This window comes from Nannobrachium achirus (assembly GCF_963921795.1).
Source record: "Nannobrachium achirus genome assembly, chromosome: 5".
Classification (NCBI taxonomy): domain Eukaryota; kingdom Metazoa; phylum Chordata; class Actinopteri; order Myctophiformes; family Myctophidae; genus Nannobrachium; species Nannobrachium achirus.
In genome coordinates this window covers 5,409,327-5,428,585 of record NC_137814.1, presented here as the reverse complement: position 1 = coordinate 5,428,585, position 19,259 = coordinate 5,409,327, and the positions used below count along the sequence as shown (strand labels likewise).

The 19,259-nt window shown below is 43.4% G+C and overlaps 2 protein-coding genes across 2 annotated transcripts; both read left to right on the top strand.

The window, feature by feature from the left end:
• Nucleotides 1–1,450: 1,450 nt before the first annotated feature.
• LOC308286192 (uncharacterized protein) lies at nt 1,451–13,570 on the top strand (the record flags this gene model as incomplete). The annotated part of the gene is made up of 8 exons (XM_080727152.1): nt 1,451–1,457; nt 1,982–2,092; nt 3,790–3,887; nt 4,062–4,347; nt 6,714–6,857; nt 7,577–7,666; nt 10,425–10,510; nt 13,529–13,570. 8 exons carry the CDS (start codon nt 1,451–1,453, stop codon nt 13,568–13,570), a joined length of 864 nt encoding a protein of 287 aa, XP_080583278.1.
• Nucleotides 13,571–13,714: 144 nt separating this feature from the next.
• On the top strand, nt 13,715–18,464 carry LOC308286191 (uncharacterized protein; the record flags this gene model as incomplete). The annotated part of the gene is made up of 6 exons (XM_080727151.1): nt 13,715–13,772; nt 15,562–15,691; nt 16,276–16,435; nt 16,938–17,035; nt 17,966–18,094; nt 18,171–18,464. The coding sequence occupies exons 2-6, from the start codon at nt 15,608–15,610 to the stop codon at nt 18,462–18,464; spliced, it is 765 nt and encodes a 254-aa protein (XP_080583277.1). The 5' UTR covers nt 13,715–13,772; nt 15,562–15,607.
• Between the last annotated feature and the right edge of the window lie 795 nt (nt 18,465–19,259).

Here is a 19,259-nt window from a genome sequence, read left to right as displayed (position 1 = left end):
AGAAATCGCTTAATAATTGTCTAAGCTATGATCAAATCAAACTGTAGTGTCTTAATTTGCTTCCTAGATATCTGCACATTGCAGCGCCGCACCGTGCAACGCGGCGCCGGCGTCGCCGCACCGCGTCGCGAGCCAATTCAGCCAAATGAACGGCTCCCTACTCCGCGAACCGGATCCCATCGTTCACTTCAAAGAGCCGTTCAAAAGATTCGATTCGTTCGCGAACGTTGCATCAGCAGCAGGCTAACATGGTAGCTTCATTAGCTCCCGAACCATTTTGTCCAAATAATAACACGTTACGCCAGAGTGAGTGTAGCCTGGCTGGATCTTCACTTGAGATAAACCGAGACTACTTCTAAAAGGTCAGAAAAACGTGAAATTGCTCTAATTTGGGGTGGTTTGTTGGCTATAGCTAGTGAAGTCAGATGTTTAAGAGCATTTGCTCCATCTCAACTTGCCTAACTTCCAATTCATGGCATTTTTCTGTCAACATGGTAAGCATGGTTTGTTCTATGTTCATGTTGGGGTTGCATGTTATTAAAGTGTGTTCTTTTGTGAGTCGTGAATGACCCTGTTTGGATCCAAATATTCTACTTTTACTCCACTAACACTGTTTGAAGACTTTAGTTACTTGCTAATTTGTAGATCTACGTTATAATATTACAAAACAAAAAAACATACATAAACGACTTTAGCCTTATATTTTATACCTTGGCTATTTGAAAATAGTAGATCTACATGACGCGTTGTGAGCGTGTAGATCTGCCATTTTCAAACATGTTGTGCCTCATTTGTGTGGTCTCCCTGATTTTGGTGAAATCCTTCTCTAGAGGGGGGAATCCAGTTTCCCTGAATTATTTATTTTCCACTATGGTAAATGGTTTCCTCTTCTTCTAAAATGCCTTAGGAATGCCTTAGGAATATTTGTGAAAAATATTAGGTTTGTTATGGCCCTATTTTTGTTGCACTCAGCGCCCAGTGGGGTCCGCATCAATATGCCGACGGGCTGGTATTCCGACACTAAAACTAACCCTAACTCTAACCCTAACCCTAAACCTAACCTCAGTAACCGTGACGAGTAATCAGTGTTGCCGTAGTCTTGGGTCGCGCGCCCCCCCGGCGACCCATATCTTTTCTGAGCCGGGGTCTTGCACCCTCCCAAGATCACACCTCACTGTTTTAATAAAGAAACAAGCCTATATGCATATCAATAGACCTTTATAGTAGGTGTTGAGCGACGTTCGCGACCCCCCAAACATTGAATCAACATTGAACCACTGCCATTAACTAACCTGCCGACGCAAGTCGGAACAGCGGTCCGTCAGCATATTGAGCGGACCCCCGCCCAGTGTCTCTATATTTTTTTTTCAAGAGTTCCAATTTCTCTCTCTCTCTCTCTCTCTCTCTCTCTCTCTCTCTCTCTCTCTCTCTCTCTCTCTGCTACACTAGGATGCCTGGTAAATTCAAGACCTGCCAATCATGCCAGGCTCAAATTGGGGTGGCGTGCAAGAAATGCCCCAAATGCAGCAGCCAGCAGCCACATAAGCAGCGCTTCAAAGAAGCCCGGGATAAAATGGCACAAAGAAAAGATGCCTATCGTGCGACAAAAAAGAAACACGGCAATGGGCATAAGTTGCTCGATGATCTTTGCTTAAAGGTTAGTACTGGGTTGGGCTGAAGATTCTGAATTTCCCCCTCGGGAGAAAGTAGGTAACTATTATTATTAGCCTACTTCAGACTTTTTTTTTAATTTTTTTTATGCGAAATCATCAGTTACTTACTGTGCTGTCAATTATTTATTATTGCTAGATCTACATCTTGATCTGATTAGTCCTAATACTAAATAAAATAGTTTGTTCTTCCTAAGCTAATCAAGTGGTCCTCACTCGGTGTGGAAGACAGCTGAATACCTGTATACTGTTCTTTTGGCAGTTGGACCAACTTACGTTCTTGGGTTACCAATACCCATTGGTATTGTTAGCGAGGGAGGACAAGGGGAAGATCGTTGTTGAAATCAAATACCCCCGGGACTTCAAGCTCACGGATAACCTCGAACGGACCCTTAAGAGCTCTTATGAGACCCTAGTGAGAGGTAAGTAATAGACTAATAGTCTGTGTAAAACAAAATACAAAAAAACACAAAAAATATTAAGTCTCCATGCCGTGATAATCAATAGGAGAAAGTCATTTTGGGGGTGAACTACTCATTTAAAGGATCTTTTGTCTGAAATGTTTGAGACTTTCTTCATTACAGATGTACAGCATGTCTTTTGATATGTTGTAATGTCTTGGATTTTACGTAGCTGCAAGCAACTTGTCTGCAGCTACGTTGCAAGAAGATCATTGACATTGTTTAATACAATCAGATTGGATTTTTCTGATTCCTGGGTGGGCTGTCAATGTTTTTTGTAACTTTGATGCATAGCATCTAATCCCCCCCTCCCCCCATTAAAAAAATACATTAAAGGAGTAGTTCACCACCAAAATGACTTTTTTTCCATTGATTACTCATGCCATGGAGAGTAGAGTTCAATAATATTTTTTGGTTTTTGTCACATTCCTAAGACAAAGTTTTGATTTGAGTAAATTTACCCCCATTGATTCCGGATGGTGACCCGTTTCGAAACGGGTCACCATCCGAAATGAATGGGGGTAAATTTATTGTTATCACATTTATGTCTTAGGAATGTGACAAAAAACTGAAAATATTATTGAACTCTACTCTCCATGGCCTGAGTAATCAATAGAAAAAAAGTCATTTTGGGGGTGAACTACTCCTTTAAAGAGGTGGTGCCATAGTTTTGGACTTTTTCTGTTTTTCATGTGTCTAGGAGGTTGAAAGTACTTCATTAGACCCCCTGGTGTGGTTTTTATGAGAAATTATTTATTCTCTTGGTATTTGTTTGTTTTCTCTTGAAGGCTGCCACCTTGTGGTGAAAAGAGTCAGTTAAAAAACACAGATACTAAGTGTGTCACAGTATCAACTCCTCCCCTTATTACCATTCACCCAACACTCTGGGGTGTGGCTAACTTCAGCTGGGTCACCACCCACTATGCCATCCATGCATACTTAATGCACTGGGGGTGTGGCCACATAAAAACCCAATTTTAACTCTTTATGTATACTTTTTTGGAAAAAATCTTCCTAGTATGATCATAATACCTGATAATCATGTTTTAGAGAGGGGGGGGGGGGGGGGTAAATCATGGCACCACCTCTTTAAAACAAAGCAGCAAAATGATTAACACGTATGCAGGCATTGACACTAAGGCTTGCCCACCTGCCCCTGGCAGGTAAATAAAATGTCAGGGCAGGTGAAGTTGGCTTTCAGGTTGCCCGACAGGGCAAGTGCTCATTTGAGAGGGGACACAAATGTCTATAAACACAACACAAGATATCTGTCTAAACACCTGAACGTGGACAGTGCGCTGTCTTCTGGTCTGTGGAATGTAAAATAAGAGCACTATTTACCTATAATATTTTTACTGTTGCTAGATTTAAAAATAAAAAAATAACAAGTGTGAACCCATAGACATATTCAATCATAGCTAACGTATTTGGATTTGGAGGTATTGAGGTATGACATTTTATCGCACAGCCCCAGAAAGTAAAGAAATAAGTGTTAAATTGAGCGGTAATTAAAATCGTACCTATCATTTTATAATGGACGATTTACTTTTCGGGCAAGTGGGCATTACCTTCGGGCAAGTAGAACATGACCTGTACTTGCCCGATGGGCAAGTGCCTCTGAGACCTTAGTGTCAACCCCTGCGTATGGTTTGTCTTAGAGTTTTGCAATGCCAAAAGCTCAACCTCCAAGGAAGACTTTCGTCCCTCCACCTTCACGGATGTGATGGCGGGCTCCACTTCAGAGCAGTGCAGGAAGGTAAGAGCATTTAAGTGAAAAAGAGTTGCGATCTTCGAAAATAATTGTGTAAATCTTGTGCAAATCGACTTTCTTCATAATCGGTACAAACAGGGTATCAAGGGTACCTTGTGATTATTGCTAGTTTCACTTCAGTAAAAACTCTGGATTTACTTCTCCTCCACTGTCTTCCAGGACGTTCCTCTGTCCTCCTCTGTGGTAGAACCCCCCCATGGCCCAGAGGATAGCTGGGAGGAAGACCCTGTAGAGGAGAGCTCCATGTCAGCCCTCTATCCTCCACCAGAGAGCTGGGAGGAAGAACCAGTACAGGGACCCCTCAATCCTCCACCAGAGAGCTGGAAGGAAGAACCAGTACAGGGAGCCCTCCATCCTCCACCAGAGAGCTGGAAGGAAGAACCAGTACAGGGAGCCCCCCAGGAAGCTGCTGCAGTGACCTGGCAGGCGCTACCAGCACACAGAGGTAATGCTCTCTCTCGGTCGTCCTCAGACGAGCTTCCATCGGAATCTCCAATCTTTCCGGTTCTCCATACACCCGGCTCCCGCATCCTTCTTCAGGATGTCCACATACGCTAACGCGGACCGTCCACACGATCGATGCCCGCACGTTGGTTCCCACAGGACCAGCCTGCTGGCCGGGAGCTCCCGATGTCCCATCCAGGGACTTCTGCAGAGTGGGTGTCAGGGTCCAGCTTTCACAGCCATACAGGAGGACAGACTCCACAGTGGCGTGGAATAGGCTCAGCTTTATGTGTCGGGGGAGATTCGAGCACCACACTCTTGACATGCCGTTCAGGGCCCTCCATGCTAGTGCCTTCCTGACCTTAAGGTCATTTTCTGTGGAGTTCATCCAGGAACCCAAGTATTTGAAGTCATTGACCTGACCTCTCGCAGAGCGTTGCCATCTGATGTTGTAATCGGCGGATGGTCCGTGTGGATGTTATAGGTGATTAACTCAGTCTTCTTTGCATTCAGTCTGAGGCCAACCTTGGCACATTCCACTTCCACTCTGTTCAGGAGTTCCTGCGCCTGCTCCACACGGTCAGACACCAGGCAGATGTCATCTGCGTAGTCTAGGTCTGCCTGGGCTACAGCAGGGTTTCTACTAGACTTCCTTGGTGTCATTGTGAAGCCAAGCTCCTGCTCCCGCCCGTTGATGGCTTTCCTGAGCGCGTAGTCCAGAGCTATGATAAAGAGGAAGGGGGCAAGAGTGTCTCCCTGCTGCACCTCTGCTAGTATTTCGAACTCCTCGCTGATGCCATCTGGGGTTACCACCTTGGCTCTTGTGCCCTTGTACATGGCCTCTTTGGCCCGAAGTAGATTCGGGGGGGGGGGGGGGGGGGGGGGACTCTGTAACCTTGAGGATTTTCAACATTATGCCTCTGTCTATTGAATCAAATGCCTTTTTGAAGTCAATGAAACACAGCACTGCTGTCAAGTTGTTCTTCTTCACCTCCTCAATGATTCTCCTTAAGGCCAGGATCTGGCCTACTAGGCCTGGGGCCAATTCTGATATCTTCACAAATTGGTACCACCCAAGGTGACCGTAAATGTTTTACATTTTTGACTTCCTACATGTCTCTACTTTACAGAAAACGCCCACATACCAAGGGTTATCATACCAAAATGTAAACTAGAGACAAGTAGGAAGTCAAAAATGTAAAAAATGTACGGTCACCTTGGGTGGTACCAATTTGTGAAGATATCAGAATTGGCCCCAGGCCTATAAGGTGGTCCTTCCCTTTCTGTAGCCATTTTGGTTGTCCCTCAGGTGTGGGTCAATGGCGTCCCTAATCCGGTTTAGTTGCGACCACTACCAAAACCTCCACCGGCTGTCTGTCAGTCTGTCAGTCTGTCCGTCATGTCACACTTTTCCCCGACTCATATCTCTGCCACCGTTGCCCCAATCCATGCCAAAATTGCACACACACTCCTTGCCTGCCAATCCACAACTTCCACCCCTCCAGGGACCCCCGGAGCTCCAGGGACCCCCAGGGACCCCCTTCTGCTGCACATAAAATGCCATAACCCGGGCTAGGAGCGACCGGGATAGCCGGGACCGGTACCCACATGTCCGCCTCGGCGACACCAATAGCCATCAACATGAATCTGTCCCATATAGCGCCACCATCAGGCCGATTTTTCAAACACATTTTTGGACTCCTACAGATTTTGCCCTGAAATCACGCAAATCGGTACACAGTATGTCTACACTCATGTCATCAACATGGATCTGTCCCATATAGCGCCACCATCCGGCCAATTTTTTGGACACTGCTCCAGTGCTCCTACACATTTTGTCCTAAAATCACACACATCGGTACACAGTATGTCTACACTCATGTCATCAACATGGATCTTTCCCATATAGCCCCACCATCTGGCAGATTTTTTCAAACACATTTTTGGACACTGCACCTACACATTTTGCCCTAAAATCACTACACCCTGTGACCTGACGGTCGCTTATCTCCAGATTAGGGAGTCTTACTGGTATGATGCGGTTGTACATCTTCGATGCACATGCCGTAATGCTTTTCAAATGGGGTTTTTCATCTGATTTGGACCCAGATGAAAATAAACTGGGGACCCACGTGTCGTTTGGTCCATCATAGACTCAACAAGCATTTTTGACCGGTGATCACACCGTCTCCTATGTGTGACTGTGTTTGTATGTATGTAAGTTTGGGTGAGCTGGGTGACTAGTGGCAAGATTTTTATTTTATTTTTATTAACCAGATCACGGCACTCTGACAGTTAGATTTGATTACACATTAAACTACCAGTGCGTTGTTCAAGCCAAGTTAGTTCTACTTGTTATTTCCACAGACCACCAAAGGGAGACGTCTACTGTATCAGGAGAGACGACCTCCAAAACATATTCAACGTTGTCAGAGGAACAGCGGGAGATGGACCAGGGACGTGGACCGCTTGGTGCAAGGATGCAACCTGTAGTGAAGTTGCACAGGATAGGTATGTACTACCAGTAAGACTCCCTAATCAAGTGCCATTGATTCCTGGATGTAGGGCGATGTGCATGTCCAAAAATGTGTTTAAAAACATCTGCCTGATGGTGGCACTAAATGGGACAAATCCATGTTGATGACGGTACTCCAGACATAATGTGTACTGCTTTGCGTGACTTTAGGGCAAAATGTGTAGGAGCAGTGTCCAAAAATATATTTTGCAAGAATCGGCCTCATGGTAGCGCTAGAAGAGGGGCATGTGAGAAATTAGAGGTGGGGGTTGTGGTTTGTCAAGTCTGTCTGTCACGTCATGTCACACTTTCCCCCTTCTTATATCTCCGCCACCGTTGCCCCTATCCATGCCAAACTTTGCACACACACCATCCTTTGCTGCCAAACCACAACCTCTCATTTCTCACATGGCCCTCTTCTAGCGCCAACATGAGGCAGATTCTTGCAAAACACATTTTTGGACACTGCTCCTACAGATTTTGCCCTAAAATCACGCAAAGCAGTACACAGTATCTCTACAGTCATGTCATCAACATTAATCTGTCCCATTTTCAATATTCCCCCCTGATTGCCTACCACTGCCTTCTAAAGGTTGTGTATGCGACCTGACGGTCGCTTATCTCCCAAAGATCAATGGTATGTTTTCCTCTCTCCAATGTGTGATACATTTAATCATGCTATGTTTTTTTTCCTCTCTCTAATGTGGTCCTCAAGCCTTGGATGGAGAACTACAAGATCAACTGATCCTCCAGGTGTTTGAAGAGGAAAGTGATGAGGAAGAATTCCTTGGATTCTCTGCCTCAGGTAAGGATACTATTATACTTACTGTAATACTATTATTACCAGTAAGACTCCCTAATCGGGAGATAAGCGACCGTCAGGTCACATGCTCAAACCTTAGAAGGCAATGGTAGCCAATCAGGAGGGTATATGGGAAATGGGACAAATCCATGTTGATGACATATCTTTGATATCCTGTTGTAAGATGCAAGCCTGTAGTAATAACTACCAAGACCGGAGAGGACATGAATATTAAATATCAATAATTCATATTTGAATTAATTATGAATACTAATATTACACGTTTATATAATATGATAACATTATATTACATAACACTCACGTCACTGTAAATACGTGAGTTCTTGAACAGACTGTAATAAATATTACAATGTTGTACATACAGTAAAACTGGAAAAAGGGACACAATACCGCTTTAATCATAACAATTTCCAATTATTAAAAGGAATAATAGGTACATCATAGTTCAATATGATACTGGTTTTAGTGGTACATTGAAGCTTAAGTGATTTTTAATTCGAGGGGTTAAATAAGGACATCTCATCCGATCAATTTTGTCAAGTGAAAAGAATATAGATGAAAACTGGTACTTGTCAAATAAAAGAAAAATAAAACAATAAGAATGGAATTAATTACCCTTAATGCGGGTGTAACCGTTTAGTGAATCAAGTGGGGACTGGACTTAGTTAATTCATGTACCGAAGGGAATGAACAAAACAAAGAACTCTATGTCAGAAATGAAAAGTAGCAGATCTACAAGTTCACAGCATGTCACTTTGGCCATGATGTGAACTGATAGATTGGTGGTCTTGGTCCAGAAGTATGGACAGAAAAACAGTAGATCTACAAGCACACAACACGTAGCTTGGCACCATGATGTGAACTGGTAGATGGTCATACAGGTCATACAGCCTAACAGGGTAAAGTACACTCATTCTCATCATCCTGTTGCCATAACATACATGATATATGACCTGGCTGGTAGGGGTGTGCCCTAGGCAAAGGCTTTGTAGCGGGCACAGAAAGGCTGCATGGCGACCATGCAGACGAGGAGAATGGCGTGACGTTGAGTCGCCACTTTCATCAGCCCTAGGCCGGCAAGGACCACTGGGGTCATTACAGGCTTTGTAGCGAGCTGAGAGGGCGGCATGACAGCATGGCAGGCCGTGAAGATCAGGAGAGCTGGGCAGAGGAGGAGAGCATCTGGGGTCCCTCGGTTTCTCTGGCCCTGGTCCCTGGAGGGTGACGTGTTGTTGAATCGCCACTTTCATCTGCCCTAGACCAAGGACAACCACCGGGGTCGTACCAGGCTTTGTAGCGGGCAGACATAACAGCATGGTGGGCCGTGGAGATAGGAGAGCAGCTTGTTGACCGTCTCCTTTCACTCTTGGTGCAGGCCATGCACTCAGTGGTCCTTTCCTTCTGGTCGGTGGACTTCAGGTGTGGGGCCGGAGACGGGGAGAGAAAAACAGGAATATTTTCTGTGTCGCCCCCCCTCCGCCATTGATCAAACAATAGTGTTATAGAGAGAGATAGCCTTTTTAGAGAGAGCCTTTTTGGTGTTCCTTAAGGCTGGCTGGTTCAAGCAGAAGCGAGAGCCTGGTGCTCTGGGAACACACACACATGTCTTTTGGAGAGACCCTCCCACTTCCTGATAAGGGTGTTCCCAAAGGATACCAGTGTCTCATCAGAGTTTGTATTGCATTAATTTTAACTTTCATACATTTGCAGAACATCACAACGGACTCTTCAGAGGCGTATCATTGTTTTCCAAATCAAGAATGTCATCTATTCATATGCGACATGGACATAATTACATCATACAGTAGACGGTACATCACTCAGTACATAAGCAATTCATATTGTTTCCTTTATACATTTACACACAACCATATCGATGGTCCGTCCAACAATATTGAACCTTATGTTTGGTATATCAAGTGATTGAAAGAGTCATTTCAGATTGTCTTCATTCATGCTGACATAGAGACATGGTGAGGGGTAGAGAAAGAACGTGCTTGTGTGATCGACAGGATGCAGCTAGAGTGGATACAGAGGGGATTTGGTGCTTCAGTCCCCATTCAATCAGTCAGGCCAGGACTGGCTAATCTTTATGACCCCAGTTTGTTTAGATCTGCAGATTAGGGCTGCAGGAAGGGACAGGGTTGAGGGAAAGGTTGGGATTCGGTCAAACAGTTTGTGACCTCAGTTCTTGGTTAACTGTTAATGGAACTTAGAGACAGATTCTAAACAGATTTCACATATGATATACTTATGCATTTTTGTGAATGGTTTGGGACCAGCCTGCAGCATTATCATTACACTGTGTAGTGTGTACCTCTTTGCATGATTTTAGATATATATAGATTTTAGATATATATATATCCCGCCATAGGTCTATGGAGACCTATGGTGGGATATCAGTAAAAAATGACATTAAAAATGGCAGTAGATGAATATAAAATGATAACCGACACATCAAACGCGTCTTGGGCAATGGGATGGCCACATAATTTGGTAAGGAAGTTTAGTAAATAAAGTGACAGAATACAGAATAATGACCGAGTTGCACAAATGCTAAACTGAGACAGTGGTCAATTTCCAACACTTTGAAAGTATGTTGGAAAATCATCATGGTTGCTTGCCAACAACAAATGTATTTGATAAATGAGGACAGATTAACCCCAAAGTAAGTTCCTTCGGCAACCAAAACCTTTTTATGTTTTCTTCCTAGACGTTCTGCACCTCTCTGTGTGTAAAGACAAGGTTTCCCCTGAACCGAAGGAGAGGAGCTCCAGTCCGGTCCAGGAGGAACCAGAACCGCCACAGATTAAAGCCACAGCTGATGTAGAGGACTGTGGAACATCACAACCAACTAGTGATGACCAGCTCCTCTCTTCACACTGTTCTGAATCTGATGCTGACGACAGTGAAGACTGGGAGAAGACCAGCGAGGGTCATTCAGCATTAAACACACTGAAATCACGCAAGATAAATGTGGTAGGACAAAGATTGTCTTTGAGCAACACGTTATCCCAAGACCTGAAATCATCAAAACAAACACACACCATGAGGCATCACACAGGGAAGAACAAGTTTACTTGTACAGTTTGTGGTAAAAACTTCACTACGAAGCATAGTCTAAAATGTCAAATGATGTCTCATACAGGGGAAACACGCTTCACTTCTGAGGTTTGTGGTAAAGGTTTTGCTAAAAGCAGTCGTCTAAAAGCACACATGATGTCTCATACAGGGGAAAAACCCTTTACTTGCACAGTGTGTGATAAAAAGTTCACTAAGAAGGGTCATCTGAAAACCCACATGATGTCTCATACAGGGGAAAAACCCTTAACTTGTGAGGTTTGTGGTAAAGGTTTTGTTATGAGGCATCACCTCAATGATCACTTGAGGACTCATACAGGGGAAAAGCCCTTTCCTTGCACAGTTTGTGGTAAAAACTTGGGTTCGAAGCACAGTCTAAAAATTCACATGAGTCGTCACACAGGGGAAAAACCCTTTACTTGTACAAGTTGTGGTAAAGGCTTTGTCCAAAGCAGTGCTCTAAAAGCACACGAAATTACTCATACAGGGGAAAAACCCTTTACTTGCACAGTTTGTGGTAAAAACATCACTACAAAGAGTAGACTAAAAACACACATGATGTCTCATACAGGGGAAAAACCCTTGACTTGTGAGGTTTGTGGTAAAGGTTTTGTTATGAGGAGTCACCTCAATGATCACTTGAGGACTCATACAGGGGAAAGACCCTTTACTTGTACAATTTGTGGTAAAGGCTTTGTTCAAAGCCGTCATCTAAAAGGACACACGCTGACTCATACAGGGGGAAAACCCTTTATTTGCACAGTTTGTGGTAAAGGCTTTGTTAAAAGAAATGATCTAAAAGCTCACGAAATTGCTCATACAGGGGAAAATCCCTTTACTTGCACAGTTTGTGGTAAAAACCTCACTACGAAGAGTAATCTAAAAACACACATGATGTCTCATACAGGGGAAAAACCCTTAACTTGTGAGGTTTGTGGTAAAGGTTTTGCTGTGAGGAGTCACTTCAATGATCACTTGAGGACTCATACTGGGGAAAAACCCTTTTCTTGTACAATTTGTGGTAAAGGCTTTGCTCAAAGCAGTCATCTAAAAGCGCACATAAGGACTCATACAGGGGAAAAGCCCTTTACTTGTACAATTTGTGGTAAAAGCTTTAGTCATACCTTTGCTCTAAAAGCACACACAAGGATTCATACTGGGGACAAGCCCTTGTACAGTTGTACAGTTTGTGGTAAAGGCTTTAGTCAACGTATTAGGCTAAGAAGACACATGAGGACTCACACAAGGGTGCTTTAGTTAGTTTAAATAGTGGCAAATTATTTCATCAAAATGTAAATAATGAGACAATGCAGGGGAGAACCTGTCAGATTTACAGTAAAAACACCTAAGTCATAGATCGTACAGGAATCACTTAATCTGGCAATACCAATATACCTTGATATAATAAACTGTGTGTGTGTGTGTGTGTGTGTGTGTGTGTGTGTGTGTGTGTGTGTGTGTGTGTGTGTATGTATATATATATATATATATATATATATATATATATATATATATATATATATATAAATGGGTCATTCCAGATTTGTGGGTACATTTTGCATGACCACGACAAACCAATTTGTATTTTCAAGATGACATGTATAGTGAATGAGGCTTTCACACGATTCTAATTAGACTGAACGTTCACTAATAATGATGCTTGATGTATGTACAAGTCAAATGGATTGACTAAATGACTCCAACAAATACATTCACCTTGAAATAAAGTGATATAATCAAGTCAAATGTGTTTGTGTTTACCATATCAACATTGTTTCAGCTCAATTCTGTTACCTGTGCTACGAATGACAAGATTTTCCTTATTGATAAAGTAAGCCTGAGACAGACTGCTTTGATCTGACCGACTTCACACTGGATATTCCCAAGAAGATGGTTGAGGTTAGCTGTAGGGATGGGATGATATGATAGGAATATCACGATTATTGTGACCAAAGAAATCGGGATTTACGATATTGTCACGATAATCAAAATATCCCAAACATCCATTATCATGAGGCGGAACGTTTGCCAAAAGATCTAGAGCTCACAACATAACAAACGTTGTGACGCATTGTGAGCTTGTATATGCACTGTATAATACTCAAGGGGGGGACTGAGTTATTAGGGCCCAAGAGGGGCCTTAATTATTTTATACTTTAGCTATTGAAAAATAGCAGATCTACAAGCTCACTGAGTGCCGCGCTGCGAACTTGTAGATTTGCTGACTCCTCATACCATACCATCGCCTGGTAATGGGCACGGGCAATGGCTTCATTGATTGATTGTGTAGGTGGCAACTTCTCAGCTTCTAATTGTTTCCTTGTGAATAACCTCAAATCCACAAGATTTGTACCGGGCTCACACAGCTGGCAAATAAATGCTTCAGTCTTGTTTTCTGCGTCAGAACTGAGCTTGTTTGTAGTACCCTATTAGAGCGGCTTATAGTCCGGCAATTACCGTATTTATTTTAAGAAACACTTATCTGCCTGGTCAATTTTGACCCGTAACACCACAAGTGTCACTTTTTTTATAGAGACCATCAGAATGAACTAAAATGGTAATACTTAATGTTGTTGTGTTAAAATAGCGGTTTCTGAGGATATCATGAAGCCAATTGTTCCAATAAAGCAATATGCAACGTACTTTTTACATATTTAAAGTTGAAAACAGGTCAAAAATTACGCTAACACAATGGAAGGTTTAAATGCTTGATCTATTTTTTTAATGTGCAGTGATTGTTTTTTTTCCCCCCAATGGCCTCAGGTATACTCTTATTCTGAAGAGATCGACCACCGGAAGTCTTAGATTCGCCAGCTTATATCGTCAACCCCAACACATGCTGCAGAACATAGCTAGCAGGCTAACAGGGTAGCTTCATTAGCTCGTAACTACCGAAACATTTGGCCAAATAACACACGTTTTCTTTTCTTCAGCGAGGCCGGAGTCTAGCCTGGGTCTTACTTGAGATGAATACAGGCTACTGTGAAATGTGAATACTTCTAAGAAGGTAAGAACAATGGTAAATATAGCTGGCATTTGGGCGGGTTGTTGGCTATTTCTTGGTAGTGAGTGACTTCAGAACAGTTCCCATTTTGATTTCAAAGTGGTTTGAAATGCAAAAAGCTACGGACCCCATTTAATGGTATTTCAATGTAATAATCAATGTTAATTTAACTCAGAGAGTTTCGTACACACTCTGAGTTATAGACATAGACGCATAAGGGTCCATTTGGTTCCTAACTATCATTTAGCACTTTGAGATCCAATGATCTACACACTGTAAAATCATTAGTGTAATTTCATAGTGTATATACATCATGTATTACATGGAACATTCAATCGATCTCAGGGGTCTTCAACATTTCTCAGGCCAAGGACCTTATCTGAGAGAGATGAAGCATGGACCCCCACCACATATTCTACAAAATTGTGTTGTAAATTGTAATCGCTTCATAGACCCTGCTTCATCCTTCAGTCCATCCATCCATCCATCTTCAACCACTTATACAGGATGATGCCCATTTATGACCCGCATAAATGGGCATCATCCATCTATCGCAGGGGTGGGCAACTTTGATGATGGAGCGGGCCACTATATTTCCACACTCATTCCAGAGGGCCAGATTGCATATACTGTCAAGCAAAAATAGCCGATCTACAAGCTCAAAATGTGTCGCGCTGCCACGCGTTTTGAGCTTTTAGATCTGCTATTTTTGCTACTTTTGAAAAGGAATCCTGAATTATCTTTTTATTTTTTATTAAAATTTTTGTTTAATTTCACATGCATTTAATTATACTTATGGCAACTTACTTACAAATAGCCTACATTGGACGTAAAAAGACTAACATTTTAAAACTACTGTTTGCATGTTTGGAATTGTAACAGCTGAAATCAATAATCTAAGTTAATATCAGTATTCTGATATAAACCTGCGGGCCGCATTAAGTGAAGGTTGAGGGCCGCATGTGGCCCCAGTTGCCCATGTATGATCTGTCGGATGCAATCATACATGTATATATATATTTTTTTAAGATTTGTTTTGGGCTTTTATGCCTTTATTGATAGGACAGTAGACTGACAGGAAATGGGGAGAGAGATGGGGAATGACATGTGGCAAAGGTCGTCCGGATCGGGAATCGAACCGGCGACGCCAGCAGGCATCATAGCCTAGTATATGGTATGCACCTTGACCACCAGGCCAGCGGGCGCCCCATACATGTGTTTTCATACTCGGTGCGCTCCATTTTCCTCTAGTCTAAACCTCTTTGTAGAAAATAGCCTATCTACAAGCTCACATATCATGCGTTGGGAGCTTGTAGATCTGCTTTTTTCGGCAAAATCTCCACAATGGGGTTATTGGCAATGTACCAAAAGTAAAAGTATTCATTATGCAGAATGTCCCATTTCAAGTGTTCAAATGTAGGCCTATGTACAGTACATAAGTAAATGTACTTAGTTACTGTACAACACTGTCCATTTGCACACCATCTGATTTACAGTAAGGGTCCATTTGTAGCCCTCGTGTTCCCCGGACCCAGCGTTTATGAATTGTGGATTAGTACACTTGCATAGCACAATCTGCAGCATTGTTAATTTACTTCAGGAGATTGTAAATCAACCATCATGGGTCCATTTGGGTCAATTTGCACATATCAGTCAGTTCAATCTCTCTCTCTCTCTCTCTCTCTCTTTCTCTCTCTCTCTCTCTCTCTCTCTCTCTCTCTCTCTCTCTCTCTCTCTCTCTCTCTCTCTCTCTCTCTCAATCTTTCTCTCTCTCTCTCTCTCCCAAATGCAGCAGCCAGCAGCCACATAAGCAGCGCTTCAAAGAAGCCTGGGACAAAATGGCAGCAAGAAAAGATGCCTATCATGCGACAAAAAAGAAACACGGCAATGGGCATAAGTTGCTCGATGATCTATGCTTAAAGGTAAGTACTGTTGCTGTACCTCATCCCTGTCAACTAATGTTAGATACTTTTCTTCTTCTTTTAGACTAAGAGTAGAGTGCATAGGCATAGCAAACAATTCCAATGTCTACACAGCTATGATAAATTAAGTGGGATCCATTACTTCATGACTCCTATTACACACAATGGAACTCTGTATTTGGGACCGTTTTGAAGTTCAGGCCAGGGACTCGTTAATATTGGCATATAACTAGTAAGACGCCTCAGGTCAACAAGGTCAAGCCATAGTGATGTGGACATCAGGAAAGTGGACATCAGGGATCTCCATATATGGGCATAAAAGGGATTTGTTCCCCTGGCATCACAGGGATCGCCATATCTCCATATATGGGCATAAAAGGGATGTGTTCCCCCTGGCATCACAGGGGTCTCCCTAACAGGGCATCATTAATATTGATGACATCAGGGAACTCAATATATGGGCATAAAAGGGATTCTGTTAGTGTGACATCACAGTGAAGCTAGAATGTGATGTCACAGCAGCAAACCAATTCTGTTAAGAGTGGTTCCCCTGACGTCACAGTGACATACTGTTCTTTTGGCAGTTGGACCAACTTACGTTCTTGGGTTACCAATACCCATTGGTATTGTTGGCGAGGGAGGACAAGGGGAAGATCGTTGTTGAAATCAAATACCCCCGGGACTTCAAGCTCACGGATAACCTCGAACGGACCCTTAAGAGCTCTTATGAGACCCTAGTGAGAGGTAAGTAATAGTAGCACACAACACATCATGCTGCAACACATTGTGAGGTTTTAGATTGGCTATGTATGGTGAAGAGGTATGGTGACAAAATATAGAGCCAAAGATTGAGTTCTCAAGTATTAATGATGTGTAAACCAAAATACATTATTTTACACTATACTGATGATACTGCTGTCAAACAAGTCAATAAAGCTATGTAAAATGTAATGTGCAACACATTGTAATGTATTAGTGCAAACTTTGTCCCTCAATCTCTCTCAGCTTTAGGGGTCTTTGGTCTGAAATGTTTAAGACTGCCTTTATTACAACTTTTTACATAGCCACAAGCAACTTGTCTACATCTACGTTGCAAGAAGATCCATTGACAGCTTTAAAGTCTTGACAAACAGAGGATAACCTGTTGTTGTTTAATACAATCAGATATGCCTTTTCTGATTGTATTGAAAACAAAGCAGCAAAATTATTAACACGTATGGTCTGCTAAATGCCTAAACTGTCTTAGAGTTTTGCAATGGCAAAAGCTCAACCTCCAAGGAAGACCTTCGTCCCTCCACCTTCATGGATGTGATGGCGGGCTCCACTTCAGAGCAGTGCAGGAAGGTAAGAGCATTTAAGTGAAAAAGAGGAGCGATCCGACTAATAAAAAATGAAATAATGGAGGAGAGGACATGAAATCAAGTTACTTTATTCATTACAAAAGAAGTATTAAAAGCCAACATGTTCATCAGGGCAAGTATGATTGTAGTATAAAGCAAGTTATTTTTGAGTGCTCGGATTGCTCCTATTATTCATGTTATGATTGCTCTAAGGACCAATTAACGCTTTTAACACTGTGGATTTAATTTTTTTTTTCCACCTGAGGGCGGGAATTGACAAACTCCCTCAATAGCGCCCCTTTGCCAACAAAGGCCATTTTGGTATTGCAGCTGAAAAGGCTTTGAATGACAGACAGACAGAACATGCCAATTCAATAACGGAGTGGTTGTTTAGGCTTAAACCTGTGTAAAACATAATATGGGCCAATATATTTTATACATTTTTGAATGCATGGTGTTGCCCTTTAACTCATTGTATCTCCATTGAGCACCTAGTTGATCTGTCTTTCAAAGTGCATTAAAGTTTAAATAGTAAGGTAATTTTATCAGATATTTGTCAAATCTTGGAACTAAATCGTTATCAAGACATGTCTTCACCAATGGGTTTCTGAAGGTGTGTGATAACATGGACTAAAAGTTTGAAATGCATCTCCCGGGGGGAACCTCATAAAAAGCTGCTGAATTTCTTTGTCCCAAATTTTCATTAGGTTTTTATGAGGTTTCTCCCAGGAGATGAATTTATTGGTAACAATTTATTTTGTAGGTTTTCATGTTTACCACCCTAAAAATAGCTCTAATAACGGGTTGCAATCTTGTGGAAAGGGACATTCTTCAGAATGAGTACTGTACATAAAGTGTATTACTACCTTGTGATTATTGCTAGTTTCACTTCAGTAAAAAACTCTGGGTTTACTTCTCCTCCACTGCCTTCCAGGACGTTCCTCTGTCCTCCTCTGTGGTAGAACCCCCCCATGGCCCAGAGGATAGCTGGGAGGAAGACCCTGTAGAGGAGAGCTCCATGTCAGCCCTCCATCCTCCAGCAGAGAGCTGGAAGGAAGAACCAGTACAGGGACCCCTCCATCCTCCACCAGAGAGCTGGAAGGAAGAACCAGTACAGGGACCCCTCCATCCTCCACCAGAGAGCTGGAAGGAAGAACCAGTACAGGGAGCCCTCCATCCTCCACCAGAGAGCTGGAAGGAAGAACCAGTACAGGGACCCCTCCATCCTCCACCAGAGAGCTGGAAGGAGGAACCAGTACAGGGAGCCCTCCATCCTCCACCAGAGAGCTGGAAGGAAGAACCAGTACAGGGACCCCTCCATCCTCCACCAGAGAGCTGGAAGGAAGAACCAGTACAGGGACCCCTCCATCCTCCACCAGAGAGCTGGAAGGAAGAACCAGTACAGGGAGCGCCCCAGGAAGCTGCCGCAGTAACCTGGCAGGCGCTACCAGCACACAGAGGTAATGCTCTCTCTGTCGTCCTCAGACGAGCTTCCATCGGAGTCTCCAATCTTTCCGGTTCTCCATACACCCGGCTCCCGCATTCCTTCTTCAGGATGTCCACATATGTTAACGCGGACCGTCCTCGCGATCGATGCCCGCCTGTTGGTTCCCACAGGACCAGCTCCTGGCCAGGAGCTCCCGATGTCTGTGGCAGTGGCCGACCGACTTCATCCTCCTAGCTGCTACCTTCTTGCTGAGCCTCGGCAGTTGCCTGTACAGGTCTTTGTTGGTAATGTGGATGTTCTGGTCCACATTCAGAACAGCTCGTAGCATTCTGGTGTAGCACCCATCCAGGGACTTCTGCAGAGAGGGTGGGTCCAGCTTTCGCAGCCATACAGGAGGACAGACTCCACAGTGGCGTGGAATAGGCTCAGCTTTATGTGTCGGGGGAGATTCGAGCACCACACTCTTGACATGCCGTTCAGGGCCCTCCACGCTAGTGCCTTCCTGACCTTAAGGTCCTGTTCTGTGGAGTTCATCCAGGAACCCAAGTATTTGAAGTCATTGACCTCTCGCAGAGCGTTGCCATCTGATGTTGTAATCGGCGGATGGTCCGTGTGGATGTTATAGTTGATTACCTCAGTCAGTCTGAGGCCAACCTTGGCACATTCCACCTCCACTCTGTTCAGGAGTTCCTGCGCCTGCTCCACACGGTCAGACACCAGGCAGATGTCATCTGCGTAGTCTAGGTCTGCCAGGGCTACAGCAGGGTTTCCACTAGACTTC